Source organism: Nomascus leucogenys, chromosome 7b (genome assembly GCF_006542625.1).
Source record: "Nomascus leucogenys isolate Asia chromosome 7b, Asia_NLE_v1, whole genome shotgun sequence".
Taxonomy (NCBI): Eukaryota; Metazoa; Chordata; class Mammalia; order Primates; family Hylobatidae; genus Nomascus; species Nomascus leucogenys.
The window spans coordinates 66407807-66426764 of NC_044387.1; the positions used below are offsets into that span (position 1 = coordinate 66407807).

General features: G+C 43.1%; 1 protein-coding gene across 1 annotated transcript in view; it reads left to right on the forward strand.

The window, feature by feature from the left end:
• The window catches only part of C7BH4orf51 (chromosome 7b C4orf51 homolog), a 51971-nt gene extending 46001 nt beyond the window's left edge, over nucleotides 1–5970 (forward strand). Inside the window, exons 3-6 of the mRNA XM_030815215.1 lie at nucleotides 244–302; nucleotides 2382–2442; nucleotides 3093–3166; nucleotides 5639–5970. Of these exons, the coding sequence (XP_030671075.1) occupies nucleotides 244–302; nucleotides 2382–2442; nucleotides 3093–3166; nucleotides 5639–5746 (302 nt within the window). The 3' untranslated portion in view covers nucleotides 5747–5970. The remainder of the gene's footprint in view (nucleotides 1–243; nucleotides 303–2381; nucleotides 2443–3092; nucleotides 3167–5638) is intronic.
• The last annotated feature ends 12988 nt before the right edge of the window (nucleotides 5971–18958 follow it).

The window sequence follows — 18958 nt, forward strand, 5'->3', positions numbered from 1 at the left end:
AAGTGCTGGGATTACAGCCATGAGCCACTGTGTCTGGCCATAAATTACTGTTAACTGTACTGCCTCTACAGTGTTACAGAACAATAAAACTTATTCCTCTTATGTAGCTGTAATTTTTGGTCAGATGCTAAAGGGAAACAATTGATGTGTGTACAATTTGTGGTAATAGCCTAATTGGAAGTGTAAGGAATTTTATTCTAACACTGCATTTAATCCTGATTGTCCTTCTTCATGTGCATGCAGGACTATTCCCTGATATAACCAGGCCCTTTAAAAAGTCATTTGATGTCAAGCATGGAGTGGTAAGCCCAACATTTCTCAGTGATCACTTACCTGTAGAGAGCTTAAATTACTGTACATTGCATATTATTCATTAAAAAAACAAAAGGGGTTAAAATTTTAAAAAACAATATTCACCATTTATTCCTGAGTGCTTATTTTGTGTGTGGCTTTCTATTAGGTGATAGGAACACAACAATAACCAAGGTTACAAATTGTGAACAACTGATGATACTGTATTTTTATTATCATCACCAACTTTTCCTCTTTTCCTTGCAGAGGAAAAATTGTATATAATATACTGGCAGTTAAAACTAACTTTTCTGACTGTAAACATTCAAATAATACAGAGTAACAAAGTAAAGATTATCTGAAATCCTTTCCCTTCCCCCAGGGACAATCACCATTTTCATTTCAGTGAACATCCTTATAAATGTCTCTCTATATTTATGTATACATAAGGATACATGCATACACACAGTATATTGATGAGACCATACTGGACACTGTCCTCTGTAACCTGCTTTTATCCCTCAATATTTTCATGGACATCTTTCAATGTTAAGCAACATAATTATTTGTTATCATTTTTAATGGATACATAATATTTTATTAACTGACTCCATTACAATTTTAAAATATGCCATGGGCCAGGCACGGTGGCTCATGCCTGTAATCCCAGCACTTTGGGAGGCCGAGACAGGTGGATCACCTGAGGTCAGGAGTTTGAGACCAGCCTCACCAACATAGTGAAACCCCATCTCTACTAAAAAAAAAAAAATACAAAATTAGCCGGGCATGATTGTGCGTGCCTGTAATACCAGAGGCTTGGGAGTCTGAGGCAGGAGAGTTGCTTGAACCCGGGAGGTGGATGTTGCAGTGAGCTGAGATCGTGCCACTGCACTGCAGCCTGGGCAACAAGAGTGAAACTCCACCTACAAAAAAAAAAAAAAAATATATATATACACACACACACACACACACACACACACACACACACACGCGCGCCATATAAGGAGGCATTTAAGGTTTTCTAATTTATAACTACTGTAACCAATGCTGTGATCAATTTGAATATACGTTTTTGTAGGTGTAAAATCATCTCTTCAGGGTACGTTCCCATAAGAAGAATTCTTGGGTCAAAAGTACACTTATTTTACAAACGGCCAAACTGCCTTCCCGAAAATTGGCCTCGTGCCCCAGTAGTGTGTGAGAGTGCCTGTTTTCCTATATCCTCTCTAACATTAGCTTTAAAATATAATCTTTATGTTTTCCAACTTGATAGATGAAGATAGTTCAATTTTCTTTTAATTTCATTTCTTTGATTATTAGTGAAGTCAAGCATCTTCTCCTATGTTTATTCATCATTCATAGTTCTTTCATGAATTGTAATTGATTCTCATTATTTGCGGTTACATTTTGTAAAATCACCATGAATATTGAATTAAGGAATACTGAACCATTGTTCCTAAAGAAAATATAAAGTTAGATTCCTGGGAGCCTCCAGTCATAACATCTTTGTCGACTGATCAATATATAATTTTGTTTTTATGTATGTTTCTGTTTAAAGACACTTAATTTAATATATGAACTCATGGCTAACAGCACTATAACTAATGCCAGAATGGAGCTTAATTAATTTACAAATAAATTTTAGCAAGTAGGTGAATTTGCAAATATAGATTCATGAATAATTATATTTGAATGATAATGATAGTATATTTCCTTTGTCCATTTTCCTACTAGGGTGTTTAGCTTTTTCTTATTGATTTGTATATGGTATTTTCGTATTAGGATTGTACTCTTTTGTCTATATTTTACTGTTATTGTTTGTTATAACAGTGGGGGCTTTTTTTTTTTTTTGAGACAGGGTCTTGCTATGTTGCCCAGGCAGGCCTTGAACTCCTGGGCTTAAACAATCTCCTGCCTCAGCCTCCCGAGTGGCTGAGACTGCACTGCACTCACAGTGGTGGCTTTTGACAGCAGTATCAGTGCTTTCTGAATGCAGGGGTGGGGAGGAACAACGTTGGGAAAATGAATTTTATTAGATTTCTATTATTATGAAAGTGGTTGGTATTTATTTCTATCTTTCCTTTTTATAGGCACATCAAATTTGGGATTTTGGTGATTGTTTTCCAACACCTCCAAATTATGGAAAATACTGTAAGTCCCATCCTAAACTACTACTTTATATCCATTTTCTGGCCTTTATTTTAATCGTGGTCTTCATGTGATTTTTTTTTTTGAGACGGAGTCTCGCACTCTCACCCAGGCTGAAGTGCAGTGGCGCATTCTCGGCTCACTGCAAGCTCCGCCTCTCAGGTTCACGCCATTCTCCTGCCTCAGCCTCCCGAGTAGCTGGGACTACAGGAACCCGCCACCACACCCGGCTAATTTTTTGTATTTTTAATAGAGACAGGGTTTCACCATGTTAGCCAGCATGGTCTCGATCTTCTGACCTTGTGATCCTCCCGCCTCAGCCTCCCAAAGTGTTGGGATTACAGGCGTGAGCCACCGCGCCCGGCCCTTTCATGTGATATTTTCATACCTTTTGCATTTCTGCTTCCTTCCTCCTGGCACCCACATTGTTACATCATTTTATCTCTCCTAACAATACAAAAGGTAGGATGCAGAAATAACAGGAGGAAGAAATGCAAGAGGCATTTGCCACTCATGCTGGTGGCAGAGGCGGGGGCTGTGTATGTGAAGGTTTGCATCTATTGATTTAAAACAAGGTTTGGGAATGTCAGGAAATTTCATTTATGGTAGACTCTATCGCAAACACTCACACATTGGCCATCTCTTCACCCTAGGTATGAGACCTAAAAAGCCAGCACAGGAGGCCCTGATAAACTACAGTCGACGAGGGAAAGGTGTCCTAAAGCATGTAAGAATCTTTTTACTTGCCATGCAACAGTGGATCTGTGGGGGACAGTCAGGAAGCGGGGTTCTGAGTGTCTCTACATGGCAGCAGGGGTGGCGGCCTGTGAATATTTAGAGTTGGTATAAAAGTATTCCCTAAGTTACAATCAGGCAAAAAGCAGAGCTGTTCTGATAAGATAAAGTCTGTCTTAAAGCATCATGAATAGTTTCTTGGGTGGATCTCTCCGCAGCTGTTTTGGAAACAAGGCCCTAAGAGGTTTACAGCAGTTGGAATTTCTATTGTACTGTCCAAATTTTCATCGGTGAGTTGCTGGGTTCTGCCTGTTGTGAAAAAGGGAGCTCTCAGATAGTCCCGCCCTGCCGCATATCCACCCTGGTTGCCCAGTGGCTGGAGTTTCCCTCCTCATGTGCCCATCCTGCCACCCAGCATCTATGGTCCCTGCTTCCCCGATATGACCCTCCAGACCAGGGATTCTCTCCTTCTTGATTAGACTTTCTCAAACCCCAGGGCTTTTAAACAGATTGTTAAAATGGGGTTCTTTTTACGTCTTAAAGTTCTGGCAGACACTCTTAGAGAGTAAGTTGAAAGAAAATATAAAAACTGGTTTTTGCATAGAAGTTACAACTATTTTTGCTATTCTATTACTTTATTAAGATTTCTCTTTAACTTAAAAAAAACTCAGACTCATCCTAAGTAATTGTGTTTATTATACCATGGGTTTGATATGCTCATTATGTGTGTTAAAAAAAAAAACCCTGACCATTAAAATAAAAAATGTTATACAAATACTACCTAACAGTATCACAAGAACCACCAGTTATACATACATTTCACTTTCACTTGGAAATGCTGGTCTTTGGACATTAACTAGCAGATATGATACATTTCGCTAATGGGAGAGGGTTGGATGAACCACGCTGGTTCCCAGGCAACTAGTCTATTTTAATGTTGGTCTTCCAGAAACGGTGCAGTTTTTCTCAACTTTTCTACTTAGGACCTGATAATGTTCCCAGGGAGCCTTTCAAACATGGGAAGCCAGTGCGGTGGCAGACTGTGGAGGGAGTTGTTTGGGGGCATTTGTAGCCGTGTGGTCCCCTGAAAGTTATATTGTGTGGTCAACCAGGGACACCCCTTCACTGTAGGGTTGATGCCTGCTTCTAGGAAGGGTAGATGATTTCCTGAAAGTACATTTACTGAAAGCTGGCCTCTTGGGAGTTGCTTGGGAGAATCATTAACTATTGTTAAATAAATAAATCCCTCTTGCCTACATGGAGTTGTACTGGTGCCAAGCAATTCCATTGCCAATCAGTGTCTGCAGCTGTTCTGGGGAACAGCTGCTTCTCTCTGTAAGGTGCTTCCCCAACCCCTCCCAGAAAGGGAATTCTCTGTACTCAAAGTAGCCGCTTTTGAGTCAACCATTCCCAACAAATAAATGACATTAATCCTGCTCTTGTTTTTGTGGTGCAATAACAGACTAAAAGTACATGCACGTGCACACACACACACCACACAATTAATATGGGGCACATATTTGGAAAACCTTGGACCTAGACTCCTGACCAAAAAAATAAATCATGACTTTTTATTTATGAGACAAGGCAAATCTGTTTTTTTTTTTTTTGAGACAGAGTTTCACTCTTGTTGCCCAGGCTGGAGTGCAATGGCGTGATCTTGGCTCACTGCAACCTCTGCCTCCTGGGTTCAAGCAATTCTCCTGCCTCAACCTCCCGAGTAACTGGGATTACAGGTGTGTGCCACCACACCCAACTAATTTTTGTATTTTTAGTAGAGACAGGGTTTCACTGTGTTGGCCAGGCTGGTCTCGAACTCCTGACCTCAGGTGATCCGCCCACCTCGGCCTCCCAAACTGCTGGGATTACAGGCGTGAGCCACCATGCCCGGCCAAGACAAGGCAAATCTTAATATTTTTAAATATATATAGTTTGGAGGAGAACAAGCACTGAGATATATAAATGCCCAATTTCCTGCATCAAAGCAATAAGTAGAGATTGAATGAAATTTTCAACGATCATTAACATTATTCTTAGTTTCGAAAGTATTTGCTTGCTGGGTAGTGCTTTTGGTAATCATTCTCTAAATATTTATATTCCTGTGTCCTATCTTGAAGAAGTTCCTGATGGAAACTGGAAAGTAGAGCATTCACATCCAGGAATGTGGGGACTAAAGGAATTAGGGAAACCTGGAAAGAATCTTACCAGAGAAGCAGTGGGGGCCAGTTAGGGATTGCAAAAGTTCCTGCCCTTTTTCTCTCCCACTTTATTAATCTGGCCTTCCTAACAGAGACACAATACATTAAACAGGAAGGTTAAGAGAGATGGAAGAAAATGCAGGATCAATCCCATCTCCTGCTCATGAATGATGTCTGGTTTGGAAGAGACCATTTAATTCCCAATTCTGTGGAAAAGTGACCTTTGCGGATGAGCGAGTGTTGACAACCAGGCCATTTTTCTCCAGCTTCATGGACGGTGCGATTCTGAAAGCAAGGTTGGCTCATCTGAGGATTCAGAAGCTGATCGATACTCCGATTATGGCTGGGGAAGACCCTCATCGCCATTTAACTGAGTTGGAAAATGAAGCCACAATGCTGGAGGCGTGGAGTTTGCTTAAGAAACAACTTTGAGGTATGGGGCCCTCCCAACAACCCCCGCCCAGGAACGTCTGGACCCTGGCAGGCTGGCTTTCTGGGACAATTCCATGGGCTTCATTTCTCAATTTTTTCCCTTTTGAATTGGTGCAGAGAGACAAAAGTTTTTATAATCTTTATTAAATTTTCCTTTTTAAATAAATACTTGGGACCACATTTCTCTGCTAGAACCACAGAAATGGTGATGCGGCCCCAACGGTCGGGGGCTCCGGCGTCACAGAGCCTGTCCCTTGTATCTGGGAGCCCCGGGGAAGGCGCAGGGGCGTGAGAAAGGCTCTTTGTATTCAGAGCGGTCACCCAGCAGAGCCGGAGCCTTCCACCGCCAGGTTTTCCTCCGCGCAAGGCGCCGCCGGGAAGCGAATTGGCTCCGACCGTCGAGGGGCGGGGGCGGCCTGAGACGCGGCGGGCGCGCGAGCTCAGGGGCGGGGTCGTGGCCCTCCCGTCCCGGCCCCCTCGGTAGGCTGCCCGCGCCCCCAAAGCCGCGCCCACGGCCCGCCCACCCGCCGCCTGCCCCTCCCTTCCCCGGTCCGCCTCTTCCCGCTCCTCCCGGCCCGCCCGAGCGGCCGCCTCCTCCTCCCTCCACGTCCCACCTCCTCTCCCCGACGATCCTCCTCCCCTAGAGTCCACAGGCCGCCTACGACCCTCCTCCTCCCTTCGCGACCCTCCTCCTGCTGATTCCCCACCACCACCGCCGGCCTCGTCGCCCCCGCGGAGCGCGCAGGAGGGAGGGACCGCGAGCGGCAAGGGGCTGCGCAGTGACCCGGGACGCGGGAAGGAGCCCGCTGCCGTCTAGGCCCGCGAAGGGCCCGGCAGCCGCCGACTTCTGAGGAAAAGCAGAACGGTGTTTGGTTTACTAAAGTAGCCGCCTCTTACCCACTCTTCCTCCCCAGTCCCGCTCTCTGCTCCCCACCCCTTCCATTTACTCCTAGTTACCAAGACCGTCCTTCTCTTAGGATTTCTGTTGAATAGAAAATACAACACCAATTGAATTCTATTCTATACAATTGAATAGAAAATTGAAAGTCGCAGCACCACCCCTGCCTCCCGCCCCACAAACTCCTAGCGATTATTTTTGTCTCTTAGCCCTAAGTTGGGTTAAATACATTCCCCGGGAGCCATCTGGTCTGATTCCCGGCAACCTTCGTATGGTTTCCATTAAGCTCTCCAAAAGCATGCATTGAAAAGGCAGCGCTGTAGCCACTTAGGAGCTTCCGGAGTTTTGCCCTGGCCAGCCCCGGTAGACATCCCAGGCAGGAGAGAAAGGCCTCTGTTTAGGTTCCGAGTCTAGTACCTCATGATCCTGGTTTTAATCTCTAATCTCTTGGCTTTTCCTAATCCGAGAAAATACAGTTCTCCAAGGTAATGGTTATCATTAATTCATCATTTGTTTTTTACTATACGCAGAGGATAGCTGATTAGAATTCTGTTTTAATTCTGAAAATGAAGGCTAACAGCTTTACAGATGGGTTGCAACAGTAACCTGGCCACAGAAGTTCAGTTTGACCAGCAACACTGGTATGGTGGGGTCTACACCTTCTCGCCTGTCTGTCCACCATTCCTTAACCCCCAAAAGGCAAAGAACAAATGTTTGCTTGTGGAAACATACTCCCTCACGTGGGTTAGGGCTTGTGTCCAAGAAAAAGGGAACCGGCAGGTTCATAGAGTCTTGTAACTAGAATGTTCCTTAGGATTCATCCGAGATGTATGTCCATTGATTGAGGACACTCAGAAAGTGGAGGGGCTTCGGGAAGGTCACATGGCTGATGAGTAAGTACTGCGGCCTAATTTGGGGATGGGAGGCCGGGGAAGAGACCTGGGCATCAAGAGCTTCATCATATACAGCAAGGAAGATTGTGGTCAAACCAATTCATTAGTGGCACATCCTGGCTCTCCCCAGTCCCTCAGCCGCAGCCCCATCTCTGTCCTGCTCTGTGCCTCCCTGTTTGCGGAGTTAGAGCCCTTTGCTTTTCTTCCTATTTCCCCACTCCCGCCCTGACCGTGTGATTTTTATTTGGGTTTTAAAAATGAAACCAGGTGCTGCATAAAACAAAAGCAAAGTAATAACAAGGAAAGACTATCCAACGCCTGAGGAATGTGCTGAGTTTTATGACTCAGGCTGTCCTGGCAAAGAGCTTGGACTGACAGCGAGAGGTGGGTGGCACGGAGCACAGACCATACATGGCAGCCCCGGCCTCCCCAGATAGGCATGGTCAAGGCAGCCTGTGACTCATTTCACAAAACCAGAGACTCTTGTTCTTTGTGGAGCAAGACTTCCTGGAGGCTAGAGCAAGATGATCGTCAACGTTTCTCCTTAGAGCCAGTTCAGTCTGATAAAAAGCAGGGGCCACCCCGGAGTTTGGAGGGGAAGAGAGTCCAGGCACAAGGCCATCCCTGGGAAAGAAACAGGCTTGATGGACTTGGGCAAGGGCTTTGGTGCAGTGAGGAGATGAATAACATGGAACTTGCAACGTGACGTGAAAATTAGCATACATTGTAGTGGAGACAATGGCTTGAGAGTTCCAGGTCGGGGACTGCCACAGTGCCTTGGAGAAGGGGACTGTTGGAGTGCTCCTAAGCCTGGAGGAGGTGTTTGCTCCTCCTGAGTGCAGAAAGATTGTCAGATGCCAGTAGGGTTTCTGAGGTGCCATTCCTCATGCAATCAGGAAGAGTAACTATGGGCAAAAGTAGTAGACTTTGCATAAACACCCAGAGAGCCACCCAGGCACACATCCTCACATTCTGAGAATTCTTTTCAAATGAGCATAGTAATGGGATGAGGTGTACATTTTTTCTGTTACTAAGAGACAGACTAGGAGAGTGAGAATGCAAAGGAGAATGTCTCTCCTAGCAGAGGTGGTGGGAGGGGTTGGAATTTGGGTGACAAGGATCTGTTTGTGCCGCCTTCAATACACAGGCCTGAGTGGAATGGGACTGATAGGGCTTCTTCTGGTTTCTGCTTCTGGTTTCTTCTTCCCAGAGAAGGCTGTCACTTTTTGAATGAGAATGAACTTTGACTGGCATAAATGAGGTCTTCGTGCAGCAGCCCCATGGAACAGGGACTTGTTTTTCCTTACCTTCTTTCTCTTTTTCTTTTCCTTTCCATGGAATACTCATTGAAAAGCTATGGTGACTATTCCATAATTGCGGGCAAAGCTCTGCTTAACCTGTTCCTTAAAGTCTACTTACCTGGAAAAATAAAGTCTTTTAAGGACGATGACTTCATAAATATTTATAGTGGGAACAGGCGTCACTCTGGTTCTGCGAGAGAATGGGCTCATTCAATTTTATTTATGATGTGACACTTGGGTGAGTGACATCCGTCATCTGGGTCAGCCCTACACTCTGTTCCACTGAAGCATGTTTATGGAGTGATTATGCCTGCAAATATTTGCTATATTTAGGCCCTCTCCTCCCCTAACCCCCTCTTAGACTTCTTAAGTCCCAAACCAGCAAAAAGCCAAGCTATGGTCTGGAAGGTTTGAACCCTAATGACAAGGCACAGGGGCTTGAACATGTGCTGTAGAAGGATTTGACGAATTGGGAGGCAATTAGAGTGGGAACGCTGTTATTATAGCATTCCTGTATTCAGGAGGTTTTGCTGGTCCTGTATCTAGCAGGTGAGGGCTCTCAGCTAGGCATGAGGAGTTTTGACAGGTGACGAGCACAGCCCTGAGTGACTAATGCAGAAGGATGCTTTTGAAACTCCTTCCTTCCCAGGGAGCTCTCTCTGGACAGGATTTCACAGGCCCTCAGATCTGTCACCACGCACCCCAGGGCTCTAGAGGCAGGACCTGATAGGGACTCTGTGACCTCAGCTGGGTCAAGGTCTGGGTGTAACCTGAGGCCTCCTCTCAGCCACACCTGGTCCGTGGCTGGGCGCAACAGCTGCCCTCCATCAGCTGCGGAGGAGGGAGGGCCTTCTCTGGCTTCCTGGCTTTCGAGTGCACATGCCCTGACCTAGGCATTTCAGGCTGGACTTAGACATGCTTCAGGACTCAATATTTGCTCTCCGATTGGCTTGGCCATCTATTGTTTATCCTGGGAAGGGCCAGGTCTTGGCACAGGAGCCTGAAGCGTTGCCAGTGTCTTATTTTTAGAGACAGGAAAATGTCTGCTTTTTGGCAGCTGCTCTTTTTCTGGCACACATCAGGGATGGTGTAAAAAAGTTCAAGTGAGAGATTCCAAGCCCTAAATTCATGGCCTATGACACAGGCAATAGCACCATGAGCCTCTCAATAGGTGCCTTTGGGGAACCTAGGATCTGTCATTAGAAGGCCTCCTGGGCAGAATAGTGGCCTCCCTGTCACACCCTGGCAGCGAGAGTCCTCTCTAGTCCATAAACCTCAGAGCCTGAACGTCTTGTGAGTCCCTTTTGAATGCATCAGCCGATCTGAACTATTATAGTTCTTACCTCCATTCATCTCCTATCTACCAGTCCATAATCTGGTTCAACTTGGTAGGCAGAGTTAAAAAAAAAAAAAGTCTGCTAAATTTCATGTTCATCAACCCTTCTTAGACCCAATGACATTGTCATCATAATGATTGTAGAAGCCAGCCAGTGTACACGGCAAGAAATATCTTACTAGATTCAGGGATCACATTTCCAAGTTTTATTGGAATTAATATTTGTCCTAACATAGCCCTCTTAAAACATATTTTTGTAGGTCCTGTGATTCTAGCTTCTGACAATTTATAGGAAAGCATTTTGCAAACTATAGTGACATATCATGCAAAGGTAAAATGGAATATAAATAAAGAATTATCGTTATCTTTTCTCCCCAACCTTCGAAAAATGATTACTTTCTAATTACAAAAATAAAACATGAATACGTTCTTCTTTACTGCTTATAGCCCATCATTACCTTTTGGATTCATTTTTCTTCCTGCTGGAGCACATCTTTGGTAGATTTTCTTTTGCTTTTCCTCCCTTCTCCATCAGAGTGGGTAATACATTTTTCTAAGTGCTTGTATGTCTGAGAAGGTATTTTGCGCTCTCTCTCTACATGTTAGCTTGGCTTGTTATAGAACTCTAAGTTCAAATTGATTTTTCCTGAGCATTTCTAAGCTATTCCACTATTTTCTTGAGACTGCTTTGGTTGATGAGTAGTACCCTTTTGATCTGACTCTCACTCCTTTGTAGGTAATCCTCTGTATCCTCTTGTACCTTTTAGGATTGCCTTTTTCACCTCAATGCTCTGGAGTTTTGTTTTGATATCACTATGTATGAATTTATTTTTAAAGTTTATCCTGCTTGATAATGATAGGCTCTTTCAATCTGAGTGTTCAGGTTCTAAGATATGGGGCGGAAACCAGACAGGTTAAATTCATCTATATGGTGAAATGCTGAGGAAGAAAGGAAAGAAACTGTGTGGCTTGAGTGTTAGGAGGAATTTTAAGGGGTTATAGAGAGAGTGAGAGAGTAAGGCTTGGAGAGATTCATTGTTAGTTGGTTCCTACTGGAGCACATCCTTGATAGAGAAAAATGTGTAAAGAAGATTTTTAAGCTCTTTGGGTGCATATTAAAAATATACTCCCAGCAGGGCACAGTGGCTCACGCCTGTAATCCCAGCACTTTGGTAGGCCTAGGCAGGTGGATCACCTGAGGTCAGGAGTTCAAGACCAGCCTGACCAATATGGCGAAACCCCATCTCTACTAAAAACACAAAAATTACCCAGGCGTGGTGGCAGGCACCTGTAATCCCAGCTATTTGGGAGGCTGAGGCAGGAGGATTGCTTGAACCTGGGAGGTGGAAGTTGCAGTGAGCCGAGATCACGCCACTGCACTCCAGCCTGGGTGACAGAGCAAGACTCTATCTCAAAAAAAAAAAATATAAATAAAATAAATATATATATATAGATATAATATATATAATATAATATATATATATATATACACACACACACACACTCCCTTCTTTGGTGTTTTATGAAGAAACTAAGACTTAAATTGGTGTTAATTATATTTTTTTTCTGTGGGACTGTTGTATCTGCGATTTGATACTAAACCACAAGACTGAACCATAAGACTACTTTAAATTAATATGAATTACATAATCAATTATTATTATTATTATTTTGAGATAGGGTCTTGCTCTGTCACTCAGGCTGGAGTGCAGTGATATGATCTCAGCTCACTGCAACCTTTGTCTCCTGGGCTTAAGTGACCCTCCCATCTCAGCCTCCCGAGTAGCTGGAACCACAGGTGTGCACCACAACGCCTGACTAATTTTTTGTATTTTTGGTAGAGATGGGGTTTTACCATGTTGCCCAGGCTGGTCTCAAACTTTTGGGCTCAAGCAATCTGTCCGCCTTGGCCTCCCAAAGTCCTGGGATTACTGGCATGAGCCACACTGCACCTGGCCAGCAATTATTATTTTTTTAATGATTAGGAAAATACCTTTCTTTCATTCTGTCCTTGTGCCTTCCCTTCCCTCACACTGTCTAGGCTACAGTTTCTTTTTAAATAATGAAAGATTCTTTTACAGAATGAGATGGAGTTAGATGCTCTGAAGTCTTGCTGTTTTTCTGTAACTCTCTTTCTCTTAGTCACTTGTCATCTACCTACCTAAACACTTTCTTTTATGGCTAATAGCTTATAAGAAGCATACACAAATACTTTGTCCACTCATTTAGTAATCTAATTTCTCATCAGATGAGTTGTCATGTATAGATTCGGTCAGAAAAGATTGTACAGTGACCAAAAGTATAGCAATTTAGGACTCTTAGCTTAAGATCCAGAATGCAAAGCTCTGCTTACCTCCCCAGAAGTTTACTACTCCAGACTGAGGAATTCATCCCATAGATTGTCTTGGTCCACCCATAGAAGTTAATGTGTGGCACAGAGGGGCAAGATTTGGGAAAGGCTCAAACACAAACTGATATTCAACCAACAATAGCATCTCTGAACAAATGAAGGCAGGAGATACAAACAAAATCATATTATGACTTTTCACTTTCTTCTTGAAACATAATCATTGAATTGGCTTTTATTTTATCATGTGCATGTATTACCTTTCAGAAAGCACTAAAAACAGTTGTTAAACTTTTAAAAGTATAAGGACAATAGAATAATTATTGAGAGTCCAAATTCTCCCAGGAGATTTGAATTACTTGAGAGCTTTTTCCTCTACTTCTGATATCCACACTAAAGTGTTTGATATGATGAGACAGTAAACATATGCAGCCTGTATAATCTGAATTACTCTCCTGACTAAAAGGTAGAGATTGAGTCGTTGCGGCCCAAAACCCGTGACAACTATTGAGCTCCTAGTTGTTAAATGCTGCTACTCTCACTAGATTTTGAGATATGCATAGTGTCTGCCTGAGTAAGTGGGGATGCAGTGTGACCTAGAGGAGGGAGATCTGGGAAAGGCTCAACGTGGGACTGATATTCAACCAGCAATAGCATATCTGAGCAAATGAAGGCAGAAGATGCAAACAAACGTTAATTCAGAGTCCGCTGACATTGGAAGCCAGCCAGGTGAAAACCATTCACGTGGATCTTCAAGGGAGTCGGGTGTTTCTTCGAGTTGCCATCAGCATTTCTTCTTTTCTGGAATGTAAAGTTTCCTTCACTTTGTATGTAACTAGGGCTCTATCTGTATCCAGAGAGGGTGAAATGCTTTCCAAATTATAGCTATCTCTCCCTTTCTGCAAAAAAAAAAAAAAGTGACAATGTGAGGTTTTCAAAACTGCATTTTACAAAAAAAGAACTATGCATTTACTTTATAATTTCAAATGCTATATTTTCCATTTTTGGTTAATCTGTAATTAATTGTGGCTCCTAACTCATTGAGTTTCCTACAGTCCCCTTCATCTTTCCTCCGACCTTTATGTTAAACAGTTAATGCTCTACAAATTATATAAACACCCTTCTGAAATTCAGTGCTCAAGGAAAAACCCATTTTTAAAGAGAGGGATTCTGAATAATAACCACCCCTTGTTTTGAAAACACAGATTTTCATAAAACAGCATTTGTAAAAGCAGGTCCACCTCTAGAGAACATGTGACAAGTATCTAGCAGATGTCATTACCGCAGAGTACTCCCCTCAAAACCCTTAAATTTTCACTTCTTCTGGATTGGCCGCTTTAACGGAAGAGCCCGCAATGGCGACACATGCTCTGCCTCTCAAAGTGTGGTCTGCAAGGCTCTGCCAGATGGTCTCCTTCAGAGTAAATGCTTTCAATATGATAATGTTTATATCTGTGATTCTGGCATGAACTAATACTTTTCTCATGATAGTTAATAAAAAACAGATTATTTCATTTCTAGCTCATAAAACCCAGTACCTTTCCTCCCATTCTATCTGATGAGGGTGATTTTTTTTTCCCATTGGTGAGGTGGCAGTGAGCGCGGGGAGGATTATGGAGCTGCAGCTGTCTCCACGGCTGAAGCTGTGTCCAGCCTAGAATTTGAGATCCCCTCCTCCTCACAAAGGTCAGGCTTGCAATGCATCCGAAAAGGATAGTTTGTCAGGGTAACAGAGACCAGGGCTCCAACATAAACAATCTCTTTGAAACTTCAAGGTTTACCTTTTAGCTATAATATTCTGGAATTTGGTGGCTGAGTCTGGGGCTCTCTGGCCATATCCATCATGTTTTCTTAGAGGCTGATCATATTCCCTTCTAATCCTTCATTTTTCCAGACTGGAATACTTATTTTATAACTCTTGCCACAGCAGAGGGGTGAGGGGTAGGGTGACTTTTCATCCTTTGACCTTTTTTTTATTTTAAAACTTTTTTGGACTCTTTGTATTTAGGAGAAGAGGTACTAAATTTTATCTGTGTAGCCCTCTTTTCCTGTGGATGTTTGGCTAACAGAAACTGGTCCTGGCGGGCAGCAATAGTAGGGATGGTATGAAGATGGATGGCCTACACTTCAGAGGATGACTTGATAAAAAAAGATATGGAAAATTAGTTTGGAGTGTGGCTGGAGATTATAATGCCACTAGTTTACTCTTCTTCAAAGGAATGTGAAGTAGGGAGTGGGAAAAGGTTAGATTTCCCTGAGAGAGAAGGAAAGATTTGGGATCTTTTGGCGAGAGCTAAGATGCATTAACTTTCTTTTTTTATTGTCTTTTTTTTTTTTTTTTTTTTTTTTTTTGAGACGGAGTCTTGGTCTGTCGCCCAGGCTGGAGTGCAGTGGCGCAATCTCGGCTCACTGCAAGCTCCGCCTCCCGGGTTCACGCCATTCTCCTGCCTCAGCCTCTCCAAGTAGCTGGGACTACAGGCGTCCGCCACCACGCTCGGCTAATTTTTTGTATTTTTAGTAGAGACGAGGTTTCACCGTGGTCTCGATCTGCTGACCTCGTGATCCGCCCGCCTCGGCCTCCCAAGTGCTGGGATTACAAGCGTGAGCCACGCGCCCAGCCCTTTTTTTTTTTTTTTTTAAGACAAAGTCTCACTCTGTCGCCCAGGCTGGCGTGCAGTGGCTCAATCTCAGCTCCCTGCAACCTCTGCCTCCCAGGCTCAAGTGATTCTCCTGCCTAGCCTCCTGAGTAGCTGGGATTACAGGCGCCTGCCACCATGCCCAACTAATTTTTGTTGTTGTTGTTAGTAGAGACTGGGTTTCACCATATTGGCCAGGGTGGTCTCAAACTCCTGACTTCAAGTGATATGCCTGCCTCGGCCTCCCAAAGTGCTGAGATTACAGACATGAGCCACCACGCCTGGCTGCATTAACTTTATTTCTTTCAGTACTAAACTCAATACAAGGGTAGACTTTTCTCTTTGTTGCCAGCATCTCACCATCTACTCATTCTTTAACCTACTGGAATTTAGCTTCCACTCCTAACCTGTCATTGAATCTGCATCCTTAAAGATCACCAGTGGCCATCAAATTGATACAGGCTATGAGATTCAGCCTCACTCTACTCATCCTTCTGTACGATTTCACATAAAAGTCTCTCTACCGTTGGGTTCTCTAGCAATGTTGTGCTTGTCTCTGACTTCTCTATTTCTTCTCATTCTCGTGTGTTGACAACTCCTCCTCTTTCTTCTCCTCTGTTAAAGTCTCTCTATTAAAGCCATCTCCTAAGGTTCTGTCATTGGTGCCTTTGTTGTTGCTGTTGTTGCTGCTGCTGTTGCTTCCATGGTGTTACCACCCTCTCCACTGTCTTCAAATGTCATCTTTGTTCCAACAAGTCTCATCATGAACTTTCTTCTGAGCTTTGGAATACATTTTCAGTCTTCTACACAAGAGCATTTTCTTTTTCTTTTTCTTTTTTTTTTTTTTTTTTTTTGAGACAGAGTCTTGCTCTGTTGCCCAGGCTGGAGTGCAGTGGTGCAATCTTGGCTCACTGCAACCTCCACCTCCCGGGTTCAAGCAATTCTCCTGCCTCAGCCTCCTGAGTAGCTGAGATTACAGGCGCCCGCCACCACGCCCAGCTAATTTTTTTGTATTTTTAGTAGAGACGGGGTTTCACCATGTTGGTTAGGCTGGTCTCGAACCCCTGACCTCGTGATCCACCCGCCTCGGCCTCCCAAAGTGCTGGAATTATAGGCGTGAGCCACCGTGCCCAGCCAGAGCATTTTCTTCTAGATAGGAAACTATTGTGATCCACCTGGTGAGGATGCTAAGAACCTGCACAAGGATATTAAGAGTGGAAAAGACAGGAGAGAGTCATAAAAATATTTGGCAAATAAAATAAACAGAGCTCTTTGATGGATTAACTATCCAAAGAGCAAGAGGAAGAAAAAGAAGTAGGGGAGCTAGAAGGGGACAAAGCTGACCCCAAGTTTTATAGGTTAGGTAAGTTGGAGGATAGGTGTGCCCTTACTGGAGTAATAAATACATGGTAAGGGTTAGATTTAAGGGAGAAGATGATGACTTCAGTTTAGGACATTCAGAACATACCTCATCTCTGTCCTTTTTGCCTTTTGAGTCTTCCTTTCTGTCTTAGTCTGTTTTGTGTTGCTGTAACAAAATACCCAAGACTATATCATTTATAATAAACAGAAATTTATTTGGCTCATGATTCTAAAGGTGGGAAAGTCTAAGATCAAGGGGCCAGCATCTTGTGAAGGCTTTCTTGCTGCATCATCCCATGGCAGAAGGTGGGAGGGCAAGAGAACACATGAGAGAGAGAAGGGGAAGCGGGCTCAACTCATCTTTTTATGAAGATCTTGCTCCTGAGATAACAAAGCCATGCCTGTGATAATGGCATTAATCCATTTCTGAGGGCAGACACCACATGAGCTAATCACCTCTTCAAGGTACTATCTCTCAACACGGCTACATTAGGGATTAAGTTTTCAACACATGAACTTTGGGAGATTCAAACCGTAGAACTTTCTTAGTGCTGCTAGTATTATCTTCCTAAAGTGCAGATCTAATTCATGCCATTCGCCTCAAAATTTTTTGTTAGCTCTTACTAACTACAGAGTAGTTTAGGCATTCAGTCTCCTTGACAGGGATTTGAAGCCCTACACAAGCTGTCTTTGTTTGGTTTCATTGTAATCTTCTAGCACAACAGAATCCACCAAGCAATTTCTCACCTTCTTGCCTTTGCTCAAGCTGTTCTCTCAATCTGGAATGCCCTCCCCAATTTTTCTGTGTATGGAAATCCCACTCATTCTTTAGATTGCAGCTTGCATGCTACATCCTCCATAAAGCCTCCTCCCACCACAGTTAGAATCTGTCATTCTTTATTCAATATTTTCACAGCAATTTATGTGTATTTTTCCTTGTATTATCATGCATATGCTCAGACGCGCATTTCTTCTATTGGTTGGTAAACTCCTTAAAGCTGGGAAATGTATCTTATTTATTTCCATTCCTTATCAGCTGCCAACACATGATTTTCCATATATTTGTTGCTCATTAATAAATGAAAAGGAGAGGGAAACATTGATCTTGGTTAGCGTGGAAGGGGAATCTTGCGGGGAGAAATGGTTGGTAAGGTAGGCTGGGACTTGCTTTAGAATATGTTCAACTGGGATGGAAACTTTGGGCTCTGAAGAAAAGGGATAGGGAATAATGATGAGGGTGGCAATGGATTATGGGTAATGTGAAGGGCTTATATTTAAACACAGGATCCTGTGATACAAAATCATTCGTGTACACATTTAGCTTCTTATCCACAGACAGATAACCAAATTGTAAAGTCCTTCAGCAGGAAATTATTACTCCGCCCATTTAATTGTAACTTCAACTCTTGAATATTTCACTACTGCTGCTACTATGTATATTGTCTGATGCCATAAAGAGATGGGACCTTGGCTGGGCGCCGTGGCTCACGCCTGTAATCCCAGCACTTTGGGAGGCCAAGGCAGGCACATCACGAGGTCAGGAGATCGAGACCATCCTGGCTAACACGGTGAAACCCCGTCTCTACTAAATATACAAAAAATTAGCCAGGTGTAGTGGCGGGCACCTGTATTCCCAGCTACTCGGGAGGCTGAGGCAGGAGAATGGTGTGAACCCAGTGGGCGGAGCTTGCAGTGAGCCGAGATCGTGTCACTGTACTCCAGCCTGGGCAACAGAGAGAAACTCTGTCTCAAAAAAACGAAAATAAAAAACAAAACAAAAAAAAACAGAGATGCGACCTTGACTAATAGTATGGTGATGATCTATGGTGATGATCTATTGCTATGCCCATTTATTTAATTGTAGGAAAGGTGGGCAAGGAGGTATTCATTCTGATTAATAAGATTTCTTTGACCCTTAGTTTTTCTTTTCATACATTTTCATCAATCTGTTTTTATATTAAATAGAACAAAGAAAAAATGAAAAATATTGTCTTTAAAAAATTATTTATTTTGATGGGTACATAGTAGGTATATATACTTACGGGCTAGATGAGATAATTTGATGCAGCATGCAATGCATAACAATCACATCAGCGTAAATGGGGTATCCATCACCAAAGCATGTATCCTTTGTGTTACAAACAATCTAATTATTCTCTTTTAGTTATTATAAAATGTACAGTTAGATTATCATTGACTATAAGACACACTGTTTTGGTATCAAATATTAGGTCTTATTCATTCATTCTTTTTTTTTTGCACCCAGTAGCCATTCCCACTTCCCCCTAACCCCCTATAACCCTTCCCAGACTCTAGTAATCATTCTTCTACTCTCCATCTCCATGAGTTCAATTGTTTTAACTTTTAGATCCCACAAATAT